Source organism: Bidens hawaiensis, unplaced genomic scaffold (genome assembly GCF_021521415.1).
Source record: "Bidens hawaiensis isolate Kalapana, Puna unplaced genomic scaffold, B.hawaiensis_p1.1 tig00033031_1, whole genome shotgun sequence".
Lineage (NCBI taxonomy): Eukaryota > Viridiplantae > Streptophyta > Magnoliopsida > Asterales > Asteraceae > Bidens > Bidens hawaiensis.
The window spans coordinates 32,830-54,922 of NW_027495646.1; the positions used below are offsets into that span (position 1 = coordinate 32,830).

The 22,093-nt window shown below is 40.0% G+C and overlaps 1 protein-coding gene across 1 annotated transcript; it reads right to left on the reverse strand.

Annotated features, from left to right (window-relative positions):
* Positions 1–729: 729 nt before the first annotated feature.
* Positions 730–2,293, reverse strand: LOC143584341 (vignain-like). The gene is made up of 4 exons (XM_077066421.1): positions 1,837–2,293; positions 1,298–1,536; positions 1,059–1,199; positions 730–966 (listed from the first exon to the last, which is right to left on the reverse strand). The coding sequence occupies exons 1-4, from the start codon at positions 2,291–2,293 to the stop codon at positions 730–732; spliced, it is 1,074 nt and encodes a 357-aa protein (XP_076922536.1).
* Positions 2,294–22,093: the final 19,800 nt, after the last annotated feature.

The window sequence follows — 22,093 nt, forward strand, 5'->3', positions numbered from 1 at the left end:
CCTAGGTGACCATTGTTGAGGATTTTGTAGACGTGTTTTGAAATTTGTATCAACGGAAAGTTGTTTACTACCTGATCCAAACCGAGCTTTTGATCGCCCACGAGTAGTCTGGATGGAGACCAAAAAGAAATAAATAAATCCAACTATACACTGAACATACATGTGCTGGATTAAGTTGTGTAATTATGCAACTAGTTAAAATACTACTTTTGTACCGCGATTGATTCTAAACGAATAACAAGGTCATTTTTGGAGTTTCACCGCACAAGTAAAAAGGCTATTGTAGGCAACTTTCTTGGGCGACTTTCATCACTCTGCTCGCCTCTCGCCGGCTACTATACAGTCTCTGTCTCGCTGACTCTCTGGTTTATTCGACAGAAACAATCATTCACTACGACGACAATGATCCTAAGAAGCTTCTTCGCATGGCGATCGAATGCCTCACATAAATTGAAAGCAAATTACCAACCTGTCCTTCCATTATGCTTTATATAGTAGTATAGATATTCAATAAACAAATTCGATAATAAAAATACGAAATTAATAACAAAAATGTCATCTAATACAAAATTATGTCTGAGTTCCTCTCTTGGATGGTTGAATAAAAAATAAAAGATAATACAATTCAATAGTTTATTCTAGTGTCCATCATTTATCAATGAAGAACGATTGATCATCCTTAATTATTCCAAATTTCTGGATGCATGCATGCATGGACATGGAGTAGATCTAGAGTTCAATATTGCGCGTTTCTGGAGATTTGAGTGGGAATGTACCCTCGGCATTCATCCCGCACATTCCTTGTGAATCACCAATGCGTGCCATCCGAATGTATCCCTTCTCTCCCCATCCTTCGCCCCATGAGTTCTTAACAATCCAATACTTTGTTCCGTCAGGAGCCTGATCGTATCCCACTAACAACATGGCGTGTGTTAGAGTATATCCACACGGCCCGTTATATATTCCCTACACATGACCATGAATGATTAAATCGCTATGTTTACATATCATAGAAACATCCAAACGGTTTACTTAGCTAGGCTTGTTTTAAAGGTTACCTCTTTGTAGAACATGAAGTTATCACCACCAGGATCCATCATAAAAGCACATGGTTGGCCGGCAACCGTTTTCATTAGGTCTTGTTCATCATTGACCACTGTATACTCACGTCCATCAAGAGTTACCGCGTGGTGACCAAACTGGATTTGAAAAACAATAAGAAGAAATAGCAAACGCTTATTTATATGCATGTATAACAAGTTAGCATTGCAGGACTTATATATAAGTTTGTTTGTACCTTGGCTCTATCACAGAATTCCTTTTTGCCAGTGTAAGGGTAGAACGCTTCCGTAGCTAAACCTCCATTCTCTACGACCCAGTCACATACACCGCATGTTAAACCTCCGCTACAAGCTTGGGTTCTCTCACTTAAATCACAGTCTAGAATTTGTTGTTCTGATAAGCCTATGAGTTGCCCGGTTCTTATGGAGTTTAATCCTTCAATTGCACCCACCGAAGCAAATGCAAAACAACTTGCTGTAAAACTCAACATCAAAATAGTGTTAGATACCATTGCAATATTCATAACGCTATTGTTTTGAATGTAGATAACTATTTGAGTTACAACATCATATCATTACAAGTATAATCTAAAGTTACTATTTTAACATATATTGTTTTGTAGGTCTAGTATGCATTTTAATTAGTGATCATTTTGTTGAACTACCTAAATCATATGAGACAAAAATTTCTTAGTTAAAATTTCTAAATTAGCGGATCTCAATAACAAAGATAAATTATAACCACAAACCACTAATGAGTAAATAAATATGTTACCGCATTGCCCTTGACTCTTGACAGGGGTGACGGCGTTATGTTCCCTCCAGTCTATCCTTGGTGGGAGACTGTTAAAATCAACATGACCATAAGTCGTGGTTAAGTTGTTGTTGTTGTAGTTATTATGAATTCCGAGAAGTGCCTTGATGTGGTGAGACTTCGAATCGGCATAGGTGTTCCTCCACTCATGGGTGGTCATGGTAGCAAAGTGGTTTATCCCCAACTTATATGGTAGGTTCTGTTTGTTTATTCTGTGAATATTGTGTACGTTGTACTTGAACACATTGAACCGCTCGGGGCTTTTCTCGGTCACTTTGTGATGTTGTCTCCACCTCTCGTACATGCCTTGCAAGCCCTCCTCCGATTCGAGTTCTTTCTCATGGTAATCGAAGCTATCCACAACTCCTAGAACCAAAACCAAAGAAAGTAAAAGTATAATAGACTTACTAATTTCCATTTCTCTTGTCTTATATATTAAAATGAACGTATTAATTATGGAGTGTAAACAATGAAAGAGATATATAACTGGTGACACTCAATCAACTATGTAGATTGAGGTCGTGAAGGCACATTGATTATGATCCCAACTACACATTTATATAGTGTTTCTTATTACTTTTTTTAGAGTTTGAATGAGGAACTTGAGATCGAGTCAAGTGTATGCATGGATGGTTATTGTGAGGTGAATATACTTGTGGCCATGCATATATAATGGATATCTATTGAATGTTGTGTACACTCTTTTATTATTTGGGCAAATTTTATATGTATTTTTAAACATGATGGCCTTGCTTTTCTCTCCAAATTATAAATATAGCATGAACTTCCAATACTAATTTAATTACCTATTTACCCATGGGTATATATGTCATACTTGAACAAAAGTTAGCTGAACCAAAATGCGAAGGCATGTGATACAAGAACAAGATTAGCTAACACTTTACTATAAAACCGGGTACTATTACAATACTAGAAAAAAAAAATAAAAAAGAGCAGCACCAACTCATGCTATTCTTGTTTGACGGATCACCAAGGGTAACCACCTTTACCAATGATATTGTAAAGGTCATTCAACTTGTTTGAAGGTCATTCATTTTGTAGCGTTAGCAGTCGAATATTGTAACCGTCTCAAAATTTACAATCGTATTTTGATCGACTTAAAACAGTCAACTTTACCGAGAGATTATTGACGCATAACTCTTCCTAGAGATCAATAACACACAACTTAGCCACATATCACCAATAAACTTATAAGGTCGTGTCTAAGTGATCGCTTCCAATGGCTAACAGTCCGTGGATTAATCCTTTTAGTAACCTGACTAAAAATCCTCTGCATTAAGAATTACAGAAATTATTGAATGATGCTACGTACTGGTGGACTAGTTGTACTCATCACTTTTAAATATTGATTTTGCATCAAGTCCACGATTCATGGCTTCCATCTTGGCTTGCAGTTCATTTAGTTCACTGTCACGTTTAATTTTCATTTTTATTTAAGATTATTATTTCATGTATCTTCAAAAGGTGGAAAATAAGTTATTAGTGGGTTAAATAGGTTCAAGTTGAAACACATAACTTTTTTGCTGGGGGTTTGAGTTGATTTAAAACACTCTTTTGTGAAATTCTTTAACCGATAATAATTTGTTGGTTAAATGTTATTACTTAATTATCTACTGATCGATATAGTATTACAGGTAAAAGATCCAATACAATAATACCTTAACGTATAATAGGTACGTGAATCCATTTTTTCACGAAATCTATCCATGAAATCACATCCAAACATCTCAGAATCGTCAATACATATCCAATTAATCATTGGTTCACCGAAAAAACAGTTTTCGATGGTTAATCGATCAATTTTTCACTTTTTTTTACGAAAACCGTTTTTGAGTGTTTTTTGAGCGTTATAGGTTTTTGGCTGAACGTCTTAGGGTTTGGTTGAGCATTTAGTACTTTTGCCTTTGTTTTTTTGCCTTTGAGCGTCTCGCGTACCTATCGTACGTTAAGGCATTAACGTACATTATATCTACCATAGTATTACAGTATCAATCTTTATTCTTGAATGAACCAATTTAGAAGGTTCCACACATGCACTAATGATTTGTTAGACAGTGAAAATACAATTTTGGTGACTTTTGACCTCGTTGACTCATTTCCATAATAACACGAACTCACTCAAAAGTGAATTGGATAAAATTTTCACTTTTTGTGTATCCTTTTTTAGATTGTGTTGGAGGTAAAATGTAATGTTCCATCTGTTCTTGCATATCTTAATGCGCAGTCCATTGTGGCAACTCTTTCAAATGTGTATGGTATACCCGCTTTGGATATTAGAATTCAAAAGGTTTTACTTTTACTTTATCTAGTTATTATGATGTAGTTAATGTGTTGCTAATTATAATACTTAATTTTTGGGCTAAATTTGATTTTCTTTAGCATCCTAACAAAGTTAAATCTAATATCGTTAAGCAATTCTTATTAGAGCATTCACAACCAGCTTTAGTTCCCGAGGTCTAAATCTACATGGCGAGTTAATTACAAACCCAAGACAAGCAAAGTCCATCATTGTAGGGTAAAGTCCCTAGATTAGAAGTTCTTCGCTACAAACATGAAATGGACTTTGGGGTGGCATATTTACTCTTTCCCTATCTCACATCCACATATATATACATAATATACACATATTGATCTTATGGTCTAATATTGCGAGAGTGATACATTTGACATCTTTTTTGTCTCAGGTTGGAATCCTAACTCAAGTGGGTTTTTTCCACTTGAGGACGAGATCTCAAAATCAATATGGACGGTTGACATATTGTCTTAGGAAGACCCACCCGAGTATTGGAGTTACTTTCAAACGTGGTAAAAAAAGCAAGCAATTCTTATTCTGATTCAATATATGTTCTTATATTTTTATACGCACTAGAAACACAAGCTCAAGCTTGAAACTGGCGAGACCTCACATTGACGACTTTCACACGCTAAGTTGACTTTTGTAGGTTATACAAATTAAAATTTTCACTTCTTCCTCATTAATCTTATGTCATGATGTAGTATATTTTTCCATACACATTATGTACATATTGCATAAATTTATTTTAAATTGTAAATTTTTCTTAAACTGTCTGATACACGTGCAAGGAACAACAAGATGACTCTGATGCATTATTTATGTTAAAGGTGAGTTTACAAATATTTCTCAATTTAGAAATCATTTTATTTTGGTTAGATATATAAATTTGATATGTTCATTAGCTCTTTGCTGAGAAGCTGCCGTACAAGATTTGGGTCATTTGGAAGTTCCTTCCAAGGTATGTAAGTAGTTTTGGTTAAATTTATTCTCTAAGAGAGTAAGAGATACAATTGAAAACATTGGCTGAAGAAACGCAAGTTGAGCATGAACTCATTGCTTCTGAGAAGTGAGAATGATGGTGAATTGGCCTGTGAAATATCCGCTGGCTTACAAAATGCAAGTTCTTTATATTCTTAAGGTTATTATATAACTGGTGAGTATTTTCATAAAAATAACACTTTCAGGAATAAAAGGATTTTCTTGATGCTGAAGTGTGGGCCTAATCACCTTGAATACTGAAGTGGTTACCCAAAAATCGATTTTTTAGTTAAAGTAGTAGGTTTGTTTAAAAAAAGTGGCTACGTATCCCGTCATTTAAGATAGTTGGTTTGAGTTTATGGGTATGTTTGGTATGTTTGGCAAAACTAGCTGGTAGTTGTAGCTGGTGGCTTGAAGCTGATAACTGGTAGCTGTAGTTTTTTAGATATATTTAAATGTTTGGCAAAATAGCTAGAACTTTTAATAAAATGTATAAAATTATTAAAATGGGTATAACTAAAAACAATAATAGTAAATGTATTTATTTTGGAAGACTATTTAAGTAAATTAAAATACTAAAAACTTGTAGCTCTTTCTAAACGCTACTAGTAGAAGCTTTAAGCTTTAAGTTTTTTTTCTCTAAACCTTAAAGCTTAAGCTCCTTGAACCAACAAGACTTTTAATTGAGGTGGAGTTTTTTCTTAAAAGCTTGAAGCTCCTAAAAGCTTCCTGCCAAGCATACCCTATCTCTCTTAATGGCACTCTAAGTAAGAGTCGACGTGTACATCTATGGTGACTGGATCCAAATTTATTCCCTTAAACATCATTTTGCCATGTGGCAGCGTAAGATGAAATGTAACATCCGCCCCCACGCGTCTTCAATATTGTCCGCTTTGCTTACAAAGAGCTCACGGATTTGTTTTTTGTTGCCCAGGTGGAGACTTCCCAAGATGTCACACATTCTGCTATTACTCTCACCCAGTGTTGTAAAACTCGGTCTAGGCGGCCGAGTACTCGGCGCCTAGGCGCTCCTCGGCACTTCACTGCACCGCTTTTCTTCTCCAAGGTAAAAAAACTCGGAATCGGCCCTAGGTGGTCCAACTCGGTCCTAGGCGGACCAACTCGGACCTAGGCGGCTCTACTCGGGCTAGGCGGTCCAACTCGGTCTTAACAAAATTTTGACTTTTATTAAAAAAATTCAATTTCTCCAAGAGCCCACCATTGTTTTTTTTTCCTTTTCACGCTAAGACACAACCTAATTATTGTTTTAAACTCGCAACCACCATTGTTATCATCCGATTCGAAGTTATAAACTCGCAAACCTTTTATTAAAGTACGATTGAGGTACATCTTTCATCAACTAAGACATGTTCTTGAACTAATATGTACGTGTTATTGATTGTTTTTGTATTTTTTATTTGTATTTTGTAGAAAATATAGTAAACTTTTCATATTTGACATATATATAATCTCCAAAAAATGAATTCCTTTATAAAATACCATGTCCGAGTACTCCCCGAGTACACCCCGCCTAGACCGAGTACTCGAAACTCCCTAGTCGACCGCCCTGTGAGCGCCTAGCGACTTTTACAACCTTGCTCTCACCTGAGCACGCTTAACTGTGGAGCACTTCTCTCATCCACTACCATTAATCCCAAAACGCGTTGATGATTTAAGAGGCGAGACATTTACTTATGAATCAAGGATCTCTCTTGTCCACGACCAATGTGAGATTTGCCTAGGATGTTACAAACACCCCCCTTTGGACTCATCGTCCTCGATGAGGTTTGCCCCACCATCCCATCCAGGATGTGGGATTTGCCTAAGGTGTACCTTACGACAACCCCGGGGACTCACCGTTTCTAATGAGGTTTGCCCCACCATCCCGAACGACACAAGAGTGGCTCTGATACCACTTGTAACATATGGCTCCTCGCATCACCAATATTGTCCGCTTTGCCTACAAAGAGCTCATGAATTTGCTTTTGATTGCCCAGGTGGAGACTTCCCAGGAGGTCACCCATATGGTTTCGTTAGTCCAGTTAATTGACAACTTGTTTTTAAACAGTTAGCCTTACGCAGTTAAAGAAATGAGTTACTATTAATTCAGAACGCTTACGAATCCAGGTGAGTTTCTAGGCCCCCTTTTCCTTTTGAACGTTTTTGGCTGTATGCATACTCGTAGGAAGAAAGTTGATGTACATCGCTTTAATTTTGTGATGTATATTGTATGTTATGTTATATAAATATTATGTATTTAATTATATTGAATGTATGGAAGAACAAGTTTGTCGGTGCGTGAACAATCTTCGGATTTTACATGTGTCGTGAAAGAATGTGTGTAAGTTAAATGTATGCCAGTAAGTACATGTTTGTTAGTATAGGTTCCTTACATGGATAATAGTTAGTGTTCCTTAAATGGATATTATTATATAATTAAGTATATGTTTTTTGTATGGATAATAAACGTTGTTCCTTCTGTGAATAATATATAGGGTTCCTTGTATGGATAATAAATATTTTTCCTTCTATAGATAATATATAGGGTTTCTTGTATGGATAATATATAGGGTTCCTTGTATATGGATAATAAATATTGTTCCTTCTATGGATAATACGCGTTGTTCCTTCTATGGATAATATATAGTGTTCCTTATATGGACAAATACTAAATGTTCTTTTAATAGATATTATGTAATGTTTCTCTTATGGATATTTATAAAAGTTGTTTAAGTGCAAAGTATAAAGTTAGAACTCACTCAGTGTGTAGCTGACTTTTAGTATGCATACAGGTGTTGTTGATGAAGTGGCAAGCTTGAGGTACGCACGAGACTATCCATATTGAAGATTAGTTATAGAATGAAGTTGTTATGTAAAATGTTTTAATTTCCGCTTACGAACTGTGTTTATGAGTAAATCCAACGTTAAATTAGGGTTCCCGGATCCAAGGCCTTACATGAAACTAGTAATCTAAGATAGCTGGATTAAACTCAATGTTTTTAATACTACAAACGCACGGGCGTACTCCTTTGAAGATGCAACATGATTTGAGAGTCATGCATTGTAACTTGACGGTATATGTACAACCACATAAATAAAGGATGACACACTTATCCGGTTGTTGGAGGTGTCATCAAATAATGAACACCCACACAAATAAAGGATGACACAACGTTCACATTGAGAAACTCATCCTTGATCCGTTGGGTTTTGAGACAATACGGAGTTTATAAATACTTCTTTTACTAGGTCATAAATTACTCCACATGAGAAGAAAACATGATAGTGCAAAAGTAATCTGTTACGATTAGTCTTCTTATACTCTAAAATCAAAGATTTTATCTATTAAAACTCAATCTAAAATAATGTATGAACATCTATAAATTTGACGTTCATATTTGTTTGAAATGTAGTCGATCAACTTTTATACACAAACAAAATGACCAACGTTGTCTACAAGGAAATATTTGAAGGATTATATATGAAAGGTTTTATATTAATGTTTTTTATTATTGTATTAAATTTAATATGTAATTTCATTTTTTATAAGTTTATATATTTTAGTAAATAATTTTCTAGGTCATTTATCAATTTCTGTTACTTTAAACGACTACTAATTTATATACTAAACTAATCTTATACACATACTAACCAATCTAATAATAAAGGTATAGTATGTTGCTTTGTTTCATAATATTATTATTCTTGTCATGACTTCCATGTTATCACTCCATTTTCGTTACAAAAACTTAAGATTTATATAAAATTATTCATTCATACTACGGTAAAATTCAAATTGTTCAAATATATAAACATCTATTTATATTTTGCATTTTTCTATAATTCCGCCCGTGTAATAAACGGGTCCCTAACTTTATATAAAATTAGATCGAGCATGCATCTGGTTAAGGCTAGGATTAAGGCCGGCGAGTAACGTAAGTTCACGTTGTATTACAAAGAATGACCTAATAAGGTTTCACCACTTGGCTCAATGGGAGCCTTTACAGCACCAAAATTCTCTTTTAAATCTATATAGATAACACATTCAGAAAACAAATTCGACAATGAAAATAGAAAACTAAAAACAAAACGTTTCCTTACACAACTATCTGATTTTCTCTCTTTGATGGTTGAATAAAAAAAAAATTAAAAGACAATACAATTAAATATTTTATTCTAGTGTTTGTTTATCATTAAAACATCCATTAATCATCCTTATTCCATATTTGTGGACGCTTGCATGCATGGATATGGAGTAGAACTAGAGTTCAATATTGCGTGTTTCAGGAGATTTTAGTGGGAATGTACCCTCGGCATTCATCCCGCACATTCCTTGTGAATCACCGATGCGTGCCATCCGAATGTATCCCTTCTCTCCCCATCCTTCGCCCCATGAGTTCTTAACAATCCAGTACTTTGTTCCGTCGGGAGCCTGATCGTATCCCACTAACAACATAGCGTGTGTTAGAGTATATCCACACGGCCCGTTATATATTCCCTACACATGGCCATGAATGATTAATAAACGAGATATCATAGACGAAAGTGAAAATGATTCTTTGATGTAATTAGCTAGGCTTGTTTTAATTAATTGGTACCTCTTTGTAGAACATGAAGTTATCACCACCCGGATCCATCATAAAAGCACACGGTTGGCCGGCAACTGTTTTCATTAGGTCTTGTTCATCATTGACCACCGTATACTCACGTCCATCAAGAGTTACCGCGTGACGACCAAACTGGATTTGAAAAATAATAATAAGAAGAAATAGAAAACGCTTATTTATATGCATGTATTGTTGGATTTAATGGTCGGTTCGGGTCAAGTCAACGCGACCGACCCGAATGTGACCCGGTATGAGTTACACCGGGGGTTAACGAATTATAAACCCACTAAAATGTTTATTGGGCCCGACACAATCTATTAGATGGACTGGATGATGGTTAAAGGATTTGTTTAGTTAATTGAGCTCAAGCCCAATTGGTTTAACTTGCTTAAACCCTAATAATATTACTATATATAGTATATGTTAGTATTATTAAACTTAGACCTTACAAAAACATAACCCTAATCATCACCATCTCATCAGCCGCCGCCTCCGGCGCCGATTTCCGGCAAGTCGGTTTTCCGGCGAGTCGATTCCGGCCACCACTCACTTATTACAGCCGTCCCTTGGTCACCACAACCACCACCGACGTCCTGTACGAGCTGTTGGTGTCTATTTTGGTTCAGCCGCAAGTTGCAGCAAGTTTCCGGCGACCTGGTTATTTTCTGGTGAGCCCGATTTTCCGGCGAGCCCCTTTTCCAGCCACGTTCTTCGCTGCTGCTGCTGTGCACTGAGTGGAGCTGCTTTCCGCTGTCTTCCACTGCTGTCCAACGCCGTTAGCCGCTGCCACACCACCTGCCGGAACTTCCGCCGCCGCCGCCTTCAGCCGCCGCCGCCGGATCTTTCGCGGGTCGTTTGATTGTGTCAAGTCTAGCACTTTCGTTAAGCCCTCGGTGTCTTCCCGTTTCGATAACCGAGGTATATCGACAAACTAGATCTATGGTTGTTTATTATTTATTATTCGTGCTCGTACTTAGTTGTAATCGGATCCGGGTTTTGGGTTTCGGTTTTTGGTTCGTGTTAATCGTTTATATTCCGCTGCGTTTTATAGTTCGTTTATATATACATATTAATGTTGATTAATATCTATCGAAACGAAATAATTATTAACTAAAACGGGTTTTATGTATTTGACCGTTTTCGTTCCGAACCACCGTTGAAACCCAACAGTGGTATTAGAGCCGCGGTTACAACGTACGAGTCGTTACAGGTTCGTTTAAAACTTGATCTACATCTTAAACTTTAAATCGTTTAAAGTTTATAGATCTAGATTTATTTTCGGGTGATTTTGAGTTGGTCAAAGTTTTGTTTATTTTATTTGACCAAGTCAAAACGACCCGAAATTCGTTTATTTTGAATATGTAAATCCGCCCCGACCTATGTTTGTTTGGTTGTGTTTGATTGTTGAGCTTGTTTTGGCCATACGGTTGGTTCAAAAGTTGTAAACGGTTATTATTTATTTTTGGTTTTCTTTGGCCATAAAGATGGTTCAAATTTGTAATAGGGCAAATTGTTGTTAGTTTATAAATTTGTAATAAAGAATACGCGAAGATAACCGACGACGAGCTCAAGGATTTCGTGGAGTTAGTGGCAGTTCGGGCAAGATGACGGGATGCACGAAGAAGTCCATCCTTGTGGTTGTTTTGTGTTGTGAACCCCTTGACCCGATCGGTCTCCCTAATTGGCTCTAGCGAGACCGATCACCTTTTGGCCATAAGGATTTACATATTTTTATTTGCTATTGTGGTTGCTTGGATTGTTTATAATAGGATTATAATATCACCGACCTAATACCAAATAAATTTGAAAATAAACATTTTATTAACCAAGTAAGTTTTGCAAATTAAAAGCGTTTTGATTTCCAAAACTAAACTTAATATATTTTCTATTAACTTAAAATTGGTTAGTTATATCGCGACAAACTTAGTTTTTAATAGGTTATTTAAAACTAAGTGTCCTGAGAGATGAAAGGGTTTATCAATTCGTCCCGATAATAAATACAGTAAAATTTGATTTTTACTCTATTTGGTAATTTTAAAATTAATCCCAATTTTAAAACCAATAGTTTATGCCAATCCTACTACAAGTCACACTTGAGGCATACTGCGAAATTTCGAGTGTTTGGAGCTACAACACCGCACTTGTTTTTTAGCCTATCCCATCAAGGTGAAAGCGCTTCGTTGACACATCCGGCCCTTTCACACATCACGGTACTAGGACAACTATTACTTTACTCTCTTGTTACGTGCTAAAGCTGTCTAGAGACTTAAAGTGGGCAAAGATGAGGCTAAACGTATCTATACAGACAATCGTTGTCTCTATAGGCCTCATAACCGAGAGTTGTGCTCTATTCACAATTGACAATCGTTGTCAGTCTGCCTAACCACTTATTAATGTTGTGTGCTACAGCTGCCTTTAATAACTGGAAGCCAGATTCTCATACTCCTAATTAATTAATGTTATTGGGTCATTAATAATAGGACTACAACGTCGAAAATACTAATTAAATTTACTTCTGCTTAATTAATCATATGTCGTCAAATGAAAACTCACCCTACGCCCTTAAGACTATCCTTGAGAAGGATAAACTGAACGGTACCAACTTCATCGAATGGCACCGCAACTTGAGACTTGTTCTCACCATGGCAAAGCGCCTGTATGTTCTCGATGGACCTTTCTAACCGAGCCTGAAAACAACTCAGCCGCTGCTCGAAAAGTTCTTGAGAAGCATAAGGATGACTCGGGTGATGTCTCCTGCATTATGCTAGCCACCATGACTTCTGATCTTGCTAAAGGCTTAGAAGACTTTGGTGCCTATGAGATGCTTGAGCAACTCAAGGGCATGTTCCAGAAACAAGCCCGTCAAGAACGTTTTGACACCATGAAACAACTCATAAGTTGCAAGATGGCAGAAGGGTCTCCCATCAGTGCGCATGTTCGTAAGATGAAGGGGCACATCGATCAGCTCAAGAAACTTGATTATCCCATGCTCGATGAAATGGCATCTGATTTCATCCTCAACTCTCTCCCCAACTCATACGACCAGTTCGTAATGAATTTCAACATGAATGGTTGGGTGAAGACGGTGCCGGAGCTTCATAACATGTTCAAGATGGATGAGATGAACATTCCTTCTAGGACCAATCAAGTTCTGATGATTCGATCTGCTGGTGTCAAGAAGCCAAAACCAAAGAATCAGGGTTTTAAGGGAAAAGGCAAGAAGAAAGTTACTGTTGCTGCCAAGGTTGCCACCAACACTAACAAGATAGTTGCAAAGCCAAAGCCGCCACCCTTTGAGGAGCGCAAGTGCTACAAATGCAACCAAATGGGGCACTGGATGAGAAACTGCCCTGAATACCTTGCTGAGATCAAGAAGAAGAGAGCCGATGGTGAAGGCTCTTCTGGAGGTATTTCCATATACGTTATTGAACTTTTCACTGTCTCTAGCAACACATGGGTATTTGATACCGGATGTGGTTACCACATCGTTAATGTCTTGTAGGAGCCTGAGAAGTGGAGGAAACTAAATAAAGGCAGCATGGAACTCATCTTTGGAGATGGGAAGAGAGTACCAGTTCTGGCAACTGGAGTATTTCATTTTACTTGTCCATCTGGCCTAGTTTTTCCTTTAAATAATTGTTTGTATGCTCCTTGCTTGACCAGAAACATCATTTCAGTTTCGTTGTTGTTTGAACAAGGATTTAAGTATGTTCTTAATGGCATGGCTATTTCTGCTTACTTAAAAGATATCTTTTATTTTGAGGCTAAACCTCGAAATGGTATTTATGAGATTGATGTTCAACCTGACAATAACGTATATCATCTTTCAAAAAGTATCAAGACTAGCATCAATGATACTTTTCTATGGCATTGCCGACTTGGCCACATAAGCAAGGCAAGAGTTAAAAGACTCCAATCCGAAGGGATTATTGAATCCACAGGACCGGACTCTTTTGATGATTGTGAATCTTGCTTAGCTGGAAAACTCGCCAAAGACTCCTTCACTAATAAAAGTGAACGAGCAAGTGATCTGTTAGGACTCATACATACTGATGTATGTGGACCTTTCAGAACCATGACTAGAAACCATGAAAGATACTTCGTTTCTTTTATCGACGATTATAGTCGATACGCTTATGTGTATCTTATGAAACACAAGCACGAAACTTTTGAAAAGTTCAAAGAGTTTCAAAGCGAAATGGAAAAACAACTTGATAAAACCATTAAGATACTTCGATCAGATCGAGGTGAAGAGTATCTCAGCTCAGAGTTTATCACTCATCTAAAAGAGCATGGAATTTTTTCACAGCTCACTCCACCTGGCACACCCCAACTTAATGGTGTGAGTGAGAGGAGAAATCGAACTTTGCTAAACATGGTTCGATCGATGATGTGTAGAACTAACTTGCCTCACTCCTTTTGGGGAACGCCCTTATGACCGCCGCCCGCATTGTCAATCTAGCTCCAACTAAGAAGATAGACAAAACTTCATATGAGATATGGAACAAGGGAAAGAAGCCCAAATTGTCTTATCTTAGAGTATGGGGATGTGATGCTTATATCACAAGTGAGTCTGATGACAAACTTGATCCCCGCGGCGAAAAGGTTATTTTCGTCAGATACTATTACAAAAGCGGTTATTACTTCTTTCATCATGATACAAATATGATTTCTGTCATGAGGAAAAGCCACTTCCTTGAGATGAAATTTCTCAAACGAGGAACTGGAGATAACATTGTCGATATTGAAGAAATTCAAGAACCACACCAACCGCTGAGGAAGTTGGAGAGTCTGATCAACAAGTTGTTATTGCTGATACATCAGACGTGAACACAAGCGTTCGCAGAAGCAGTAGGACTCCCGTACCAAATTCTAGATACTTATGTCATCTAGATGGTCCCGAAGTCTTATTAGTAGCCGAGTCTGGGGACGAGCCTACTAACTACAAATCTGCTATCTTGGATCCGGAATCCAAGAGATGGCAATATGCCATGAACGTAAAGATGCAATCCATGCATGATAACCAAGTTTGGAACTTGGTTGAGCTACCCCCCGATAGTCGGGCAATAGGGAGCAAATGGATTTTCAAGAAGAAAACCGACATGTATGGAAATGTGCAAACCAACAAAGCACGGCTAGTCGCGAAAGGTTTCACTCAAACTCAAGGTGTTGACTATGATGAAACTTTTTCGCCCGTTGCTATGACCAAGTCTATTAGGATATTGCTTACCATTGCTGCATACTATGACTATGAGATATGGCAAATGGATGTCAAAACCGCTTTCCTTAATGGACATCTTTCTGAAGATGTTTATATGGTTCAGCCTGAAGGTTTTGTCGATCCAAAATATCCTGATAGGGTTTGCAAATTGAACAAGTCCATTTATGGACTTAAGCAGGCATCTCGAAGCTGGAATCTTCACTTTGACGAGAAAATCAAAGAGTTTGGTTTTGTAAAAAATGAAGATGAGCCTTGTGTTTACAGAAAGGCCAGTGGGAGCACTATATCATTCCTTATCTTGTATGTGGATGACATACTGATCGTTGGAAACAACATTCCTATGCTTAAGGAAGTTAAGCAATGGTTGGAATTTTCTTTTGCAATGAAAGATCTTGGAGAAGCCGCATATGTTCTGGGAATAAAGATCTATAGAGATAGATCTAAGCGGATTCTAGGGCTAAGTCAAAGTACTTACATAGACAAAGTAATGGCACGCTTCTCAATGGAAAACTCCAAGAAAGGAGCTGTTCCAATGACTAAGGGAACCGTGTTGAGCAAATCGCAATCTCCGACAACGGACATTGAATCTAAACGTATGCAAGCAATTCCATATGCTTCTGCGGTTGGCTCTATCATGTATGCTATGTTGTGTACTAGACCTGACGTCTCGTATGCCTTGAGCATGACCAATCGTTTTCAACAGAGTCCTAGCATTGCCCATTGGACTGCTGTGAAGAACATTCTAAGGTACTTGGATAAGACCAAAGACATGTTCTTGGTGTTTGGGGGAGTGGAAGAGGAGCTCACTGTAAAGTGTTACACTGATGCTAGCTTCCAGACTGACCGAGATGATTCTCGCTCACAGTCAGGTTTCGTTTTCACTCTAAATGGAGGAGCTATTTATTGGAAGAGCTCCAAGCAGAGTGTAGTAATGAATTCTACCACCGAATCCGAATATATAGCTGCATCAGATGCTGCTAAGGAGGCTGCTTGGATGAAGAAGTTCATCACCGATCTCGATGTGGTTCCGAGTATTCACAAACCAATCGAGATATTCTGTGATAACACAGGTGCTATTGCTCAAGCCAAAGAGCCTAGGTCTCATCACAGAACCAAGCACATTCTAAGGAACTTCCATATTATTCGGGAAATATTGGAACGGGGTGACATCGTGATAAGCAAAGTAGACACAGATCAAAATCTAGCTGACCCGTTCACTAAGCCGATGACTCAGGACAAGCATGATCAGCATAGAGATGCTATCGGGCTTAGACTTGCTAGTGATTTATTTTGATTTAGTATTTGGATGTATGGACGTTTAATCAGTTGTACTTTTCTGTTCACTTTTGATTTAATGGTTAAATGCAAACGTTAAATAATACAATTGTGTTCATTTTAATACGTTTAATCCGTGAATATTGTATTCTAAATTATCCGTAGTCGGTCAGACTCGTGGGAACAATTCTGAACTAAGACTATTCTGACTTTGGACTCAAGTAGTTGACTTCCAAACTCACAGACCTCATTATGAATGACGTTGGATGTAACTCGCATCAAATCATCTTCATGGATCTTGATCATAAGATGTTTTGATAATAGTACGCTCATTTAGTATCCTTAGACCTGAGATACATATTAGAACTTTCGTTTACCGAGGAATATTCTTTGATCATGCCAACCGCTGTTGCGTAACTGCCAGCCATAAAGGCATTGGTCGGGAATGTTCTGGAGTTCAGTGGGAGTTGTATATAGTCAATATGGGATTCTGTACTCTTACATTAAAATGTAACAGTTAGACATATTGGCGCCCTCGTTGATTCAAACTGGTAAAGTGTGAGGCCTCACCCAAACTAACTGTGTGTTTGATTGGACCACTTTGACTCTATATCGAGAATTACAATAATTGAACGCCGTATGAGATTGATTTGATCCATGTCTCATTGTTCAATTAATGTCTTATACAGAAAGGATAGATGACAACGATTACTATAAATTCATTATCTTGCAATAAGGTATTCCAAGATACTTTGGTTATGGATTTAAAATGTCATATTCGGTTGGGGACAGCTATGTGCAGCTAGAACGCCTCTGGCTGTTAGCGTTGTGATACTTGACCCAAATCTGTCCAAGTGGGAGACTGTTAGATTTAATGGTCGGTTCGGGTCAAGTCAACGCGACCGACCCGAATGTGACCCGATATGAGTTACACCGGGGGTTAACAAAATATATAAACCCACTTAAATGTTAATTGGGCTCGACACAAAAGATTAGATGGACCGGTTAATGGTTAAATGCTTTGTTTGGTTAATTGGGCTCAAGCCCAATTGGTTTAATATGATTAAACCCTAATAATATTACTATATACTATATATATATATATGTAAATATTATTATGATTATCCTTGCAAAACATAAACCCTAGTCCATCTCATATAACCCAGCCGCAACTCCGGCGCCGTTTTCCGGCAGCTCGGTTTTCCGGCGGGTGTTTTCCGGCCAACTTACACCAAACACAGCCACCTCAAGCTATTCTTCGTTCACTGCACTCACCACCGCACCTCTTTAAAGCCCCGGCGTTGTTGCAACTTCGAGCCGCGCTTTTCCGGTGAGCTGGTTCTTTTCCGGCGAGGTCGTTTTTCCGGCGAGGGTTATTCCGGTGACTTGTTGATGCTGTTTGCTGCCATCTGTTGCCGTCCACTGCTGTCCACCGCCGTCCGACGACTAGTTGCTGTTCAACACCACTAGCCACTGAGCCGCCGCCGCACTCCGCCGCCGTCTGCCGCCGGAGCTGCTGTCGGATTCTTTTGTGGCCACATCTAGTTCATTCGTTAAACCCTCGGTGTCTTCCCGGTTTTGATAACCGAGGTATATCGACTACCTTATCTATGGTTGTTTTATTTATGTTTATCGTTGAAGGAACACTAACCGGACCCCGGACAGATTACTGGTAACCTGGGGGTTAGATAGATGTTTCCCACGAGGGGTTAGACCCTGAGAAGATGGTTCTTCTGATAACCTGCAAAACAGACACCGTGAGCTTGTCACTGAGAAGGGGGGGGTTCCTCCTTGTGACCACCCTCCGGCGTGAGAATCAGACTAGATTGCTCTTTAAATATAAATGTATATTAAGAGATTGCTAGAGCAGATATCAGGTATAATATGATGATAATGTGATAAGATATGATGGTCATACCATTTGTGGTATTTATAGCCGAAGGTAGGTTTCCAAGGAGGTGTGGCCGGCTGCAACAGTATTCCTGTTCCACCAACAGTAGCCTACGCACGTGCCCTGCTGGTAGTTGGTGGGTAGGTAGCGGCTGATAGCGACCAGGCCTGCTGTATACTATTCCTTTTCCACCAACTGCCGGCTACGCACGTGGTATGACAAGAGTTGGTGAGTAGGCAGCGGCTAATAGTGACATACAGTGTAGGAGCATGCTGCTCGCCATACTGTTGTCCATAAGCTGTCGTATCTTTAGTCAGATCTTTTTCCCATACCTCGTCAGGTACAGTACAGAAGATCTTCCCGTATCGTACGGACTGGCTTATTTGGGCGGGAGTATTCCCCCTCCCGCCCTTGTGCGGGATTGTTCCCGGCTTTGCTCATTCCTTCAGGTGACACTGAATGATCGAGAGCTAAGTGCCTTGTGCGTGTAGCCTTGCTGCGCGGGTGGCCTTCCCTGATGGCTTGTATCCGAGGCTGCGGGGACAGGCGGAGTCCTTCACCATTGGGAGGCATTTCCTGCGTGAACAGCTTGCGTACTGCGCGTAAGGACGTCACGTCTCTGAGCATGGTTGGTCCTGCGGATCCAGTTGGTTTCTGCGCAGACGTCCCTGTTCAAGGTGAGTCTTGCGGGTCCAACTGGGCTCTGCTGGGACCTACCTCTTCAAGTCCCCCCAGTCCAATGTTCTTCTCATGCGTGTTTAATAAAGTGAGGTGAACTTTTGGACTTAAGCAAAGGGTTTTGAAAAGGGTTCTTTAAGGTTTTCCATGGGGATTCTTCCCGCGGAAGTCCTTGTCACTTGCAGAAATTCCCGAGTTTCCTGCTTGGTCTTTGGGTATGATGCGGGTAGGTCTGTAACCTCCTCGCAAGTCAGGAGCGTTGAGTCCCACTTGTGTGGATTCTCTATGAGGTTTTGGTAGTTTTGAACATAGTGATCAATTATGTTAAAACCACCAATTCCATCCTGGAGCTTCAAACAACGTAGTTCTCGACGTTCCCGCTATGCGGGGATGTTATTTCCGTTTCCGCAAGCATTGCCTAGAAGATCCTTCTTGGTTTCAATTCCCAACGGAGCGCTAGGTATGTGAAGGGTTTTGCCTTAACACTGTACCAGCGCTCGTCTTACGGTTACTTTACTTCCAAGGTATTCCTGGCGTCAATTCCCTGCGGGTGCTAGGTATGTGAAGGGTTTTGCCTTTACACTGTACCCGCACCCGTCTTATAGTTACTTGGTTGCCGAGGTATGCTTGGCCTCAATTCCCTGCGGGTGCTAGGTATGTGAAGGGTTTTGCCTTAACACTGTACCCGCATCCGTCTTACGGTTACTTGTTTGCCAAGGTTTACTTGGCTTCAATTCCCTGCGGGTGCTAGGTATGTGAAGGGTTTTGCCTTTACACTGTACCCGCATCCGTCTTACGGTTACTTGTTTGCCAAGGTTTACTTGGCTTCAATTCCCTGCGGGTGCTAGGTATGTGAAGGGTTTTGCCTTTACACTGTACCCGCATCCGTCTTACGGTTACTTGTTTGCCAAGGTAAGGGGTATTTTCCCGCTTACTTTTTAATATTTTTAAATTTTGAATTTTGAAATTCGAAAGGTTGGTGGAAAGATAAGAACAGTCCAAACCTCTAAAACGTCGTGCGACGGTTTCTTCTGACTGTGTCAGGACGTGCAGGAAGTTATGGTGACGTGACTGTACATGGTCATTCCTGACGCTTTTTCAGGCGCGTGGGCGCGATTTTTCGGGCGCGTGGCCGCGAAATTAATGGTACGCGTCCTGTCAACAGCTGTTGCCAGCTTGCTTTTTGCCACGTGTCATAGTTTCATTGCACCTTCGATTTCTCTCTCCACTGCATTAAATTCGTCGCATTAATTGCGATTAGTATATAAAAGGGGGAGAGGGCTCTTTGTAATCCACACTTTCACCCTTCTCTTCATCTTCTTAGCGATTTCCGTGAGTGCGATTTTTACAGCATCCTTCACCGAGCCGGCGGTTACTATTGCTGCGGATTCTGCTGGCAGCGACCGTGGCGGCTGCTACCATGCCCCCGCCACCGGCAACGACGGCCGGTCCATCAGGTACGCATGGGGCCTCTCGCCAATCTTTGCCACCTTCCCATCTACCTGACCTCTTGGATGGATTTCCTTTGGGTTCAGGTGATGGGTTCGGCGGCTATCGGCCTGTTATTGACCCTACAGGTGCATAGGGTTCCTTTGGCCCTTTTTTATTTATATATTTTTTATCATCTTTTCCTAACTGCTTTTTGCTTTTTGCAGTGTCGGATTCCAATGAAGTGTATGTTCCACGATGGAACATACGCCGAGGAACAACCCTTCGCACCCCTGTGGAGTGCGTGAAATGGGCTCGTCACGCTGCTCCCAGTGGTGCGTTGGGGGAAGCCATGGCTAGCTACCAGGAGGGTAGGCTAAGCAATGAGCTTCGGGTTCTCCTGGCCCGGATGCAGCCGCGCGTCGAGCTGCTTTGTCGTGAAAACGACAAGTTAAAAGCAGCTCGCGCTAAAGAAGTAGCTCAGGCGCGGGCTATCCGGGAGGAGAACCAAAAACTTTCCGCAGCGGCTGCGGAGAAGGAGAAGGCCTTCAAGGCCCTTGAGGTTGAAGTTTAGGCTCGACTCGAGGCCCGTTCCAAGGCTGCCCAAGCTGTTAATGAACAGCTTCGGCTGGCTAAGGAAACTGCGAGGAACGCAACCGAGAGGGCCACCAAGGCTGAAGCTGTTGCTGAGCCTCTACGCATGGAGAATGAAGAGCTTAAAGCCAAATTAGAGGCTCTCCAGCAGGCTCATGATGCCTTGGCGATGGAGGACGCTAAGAAGCTTCAAGAAATCCTGGACCAGAGGGGGGTGCTTGACCATACCGAGCGTAAGCTAAAGGGCGTCGAAGAGGCTGCGGCTAAAGAGGTGTTGCTTGCCAACCTCAACAAGAGTGAAGCCGAACGCGCCCGTAACGAAGCTCAAGCTGCCCTCCAAGAAGCTCTGGTTTCCAAGGAATGGCTTCTTCGAGAAGCGTTGTCTCAGGTATGTTTTCATGTCTTCACGCTTTTCTTTATAAATAGAAAAGGTTTGACACTTGTATATTTTCTTTTGTAGGTTGTGCATCGGGTCTTCTCAGAGACATCTTACGACGATGCTATGAGCGCAGCCCTCAACGCTTCTCACGAGGATGGGGAGAAGGTCGGCTTCCTGCTTGGTCTAGGGTTCGTTGAGAAAGGCATCCCGCCTTCCAACTTCCCTTTATTCGATGTAGATACCGAAGCTGTATACGACCAAGCAGTAAATCAATACGCCGCCTTCCCGCATCCGGTCGTGGAGAAGGTGAATGAAGTTGCTGCTGCTGATGATGGGCTAGCTATCCTCAAAGCTTTCCTTGAACTGCCACGCTCTACTGATGGGGCTGGTCCAAGTGGAAGTGGCCCTGAAGCCTGATCCTGAAGATCCCTTCCCACTGCTAGGATAGATTTAGCTTGTATAGATTTATTTTCTTGTAGGCGGGTAGTTACCCGGCCATTCTTGTAATGAATATTTATGAAATATAAATCTTTTGTGCGTGTAAGACCGTTTCTTTTATTGGATTCCTTGCTTTATAAACGTTATATGACTTGCATACTTTAGTTTAGTTTAGCAATTTTCCAAGTGTTTAGAATAAGTTAACCTTTGAACGTGGTAGATAATAGGTGTGAAGTTTTGCTTCCTCTTTCGTGATTGTGCGGATAGGATCGTCACTTGCACTTAGTAGGATGGCTAAACTTTACCTGCGTCTAACTTGCGTGTAGGTTTTCCTCATCTTTTTATGAAATTTCTAAGTGTTTAGGATAAGTTAACCTTTGAACGTGGCAGATAATTGGTGTGAAGTTTTGCT

What these genes read in the sequence shown, in the direction of transcription:
- LOC143584341 (XM_077066421.1), bottom strand. Translation starts at nt 2,293, where the DNA reads ATGGAAATTAGTAAGTCTATTATACTTTTACTTTCTTTGGTTTTGGTT. An exon ending in AATTCTGTGATAGAGCCAAG is followed by an intron (nt 1,200 to 1,297) that starts GTACAAACAAAC and finishes TTTCAAATCCAG; the next exon opens with TTTGGTCACCACGCGGTAAC. An exon ending in ACTTCATGTTCTACAAAGAG is followed by an intron (nt 967 to 1,058) that starts GTAACCTTTAAA and finishes GGTCATGTGTAG; the next exon opens with GGAATATATAACGGGCCGTG.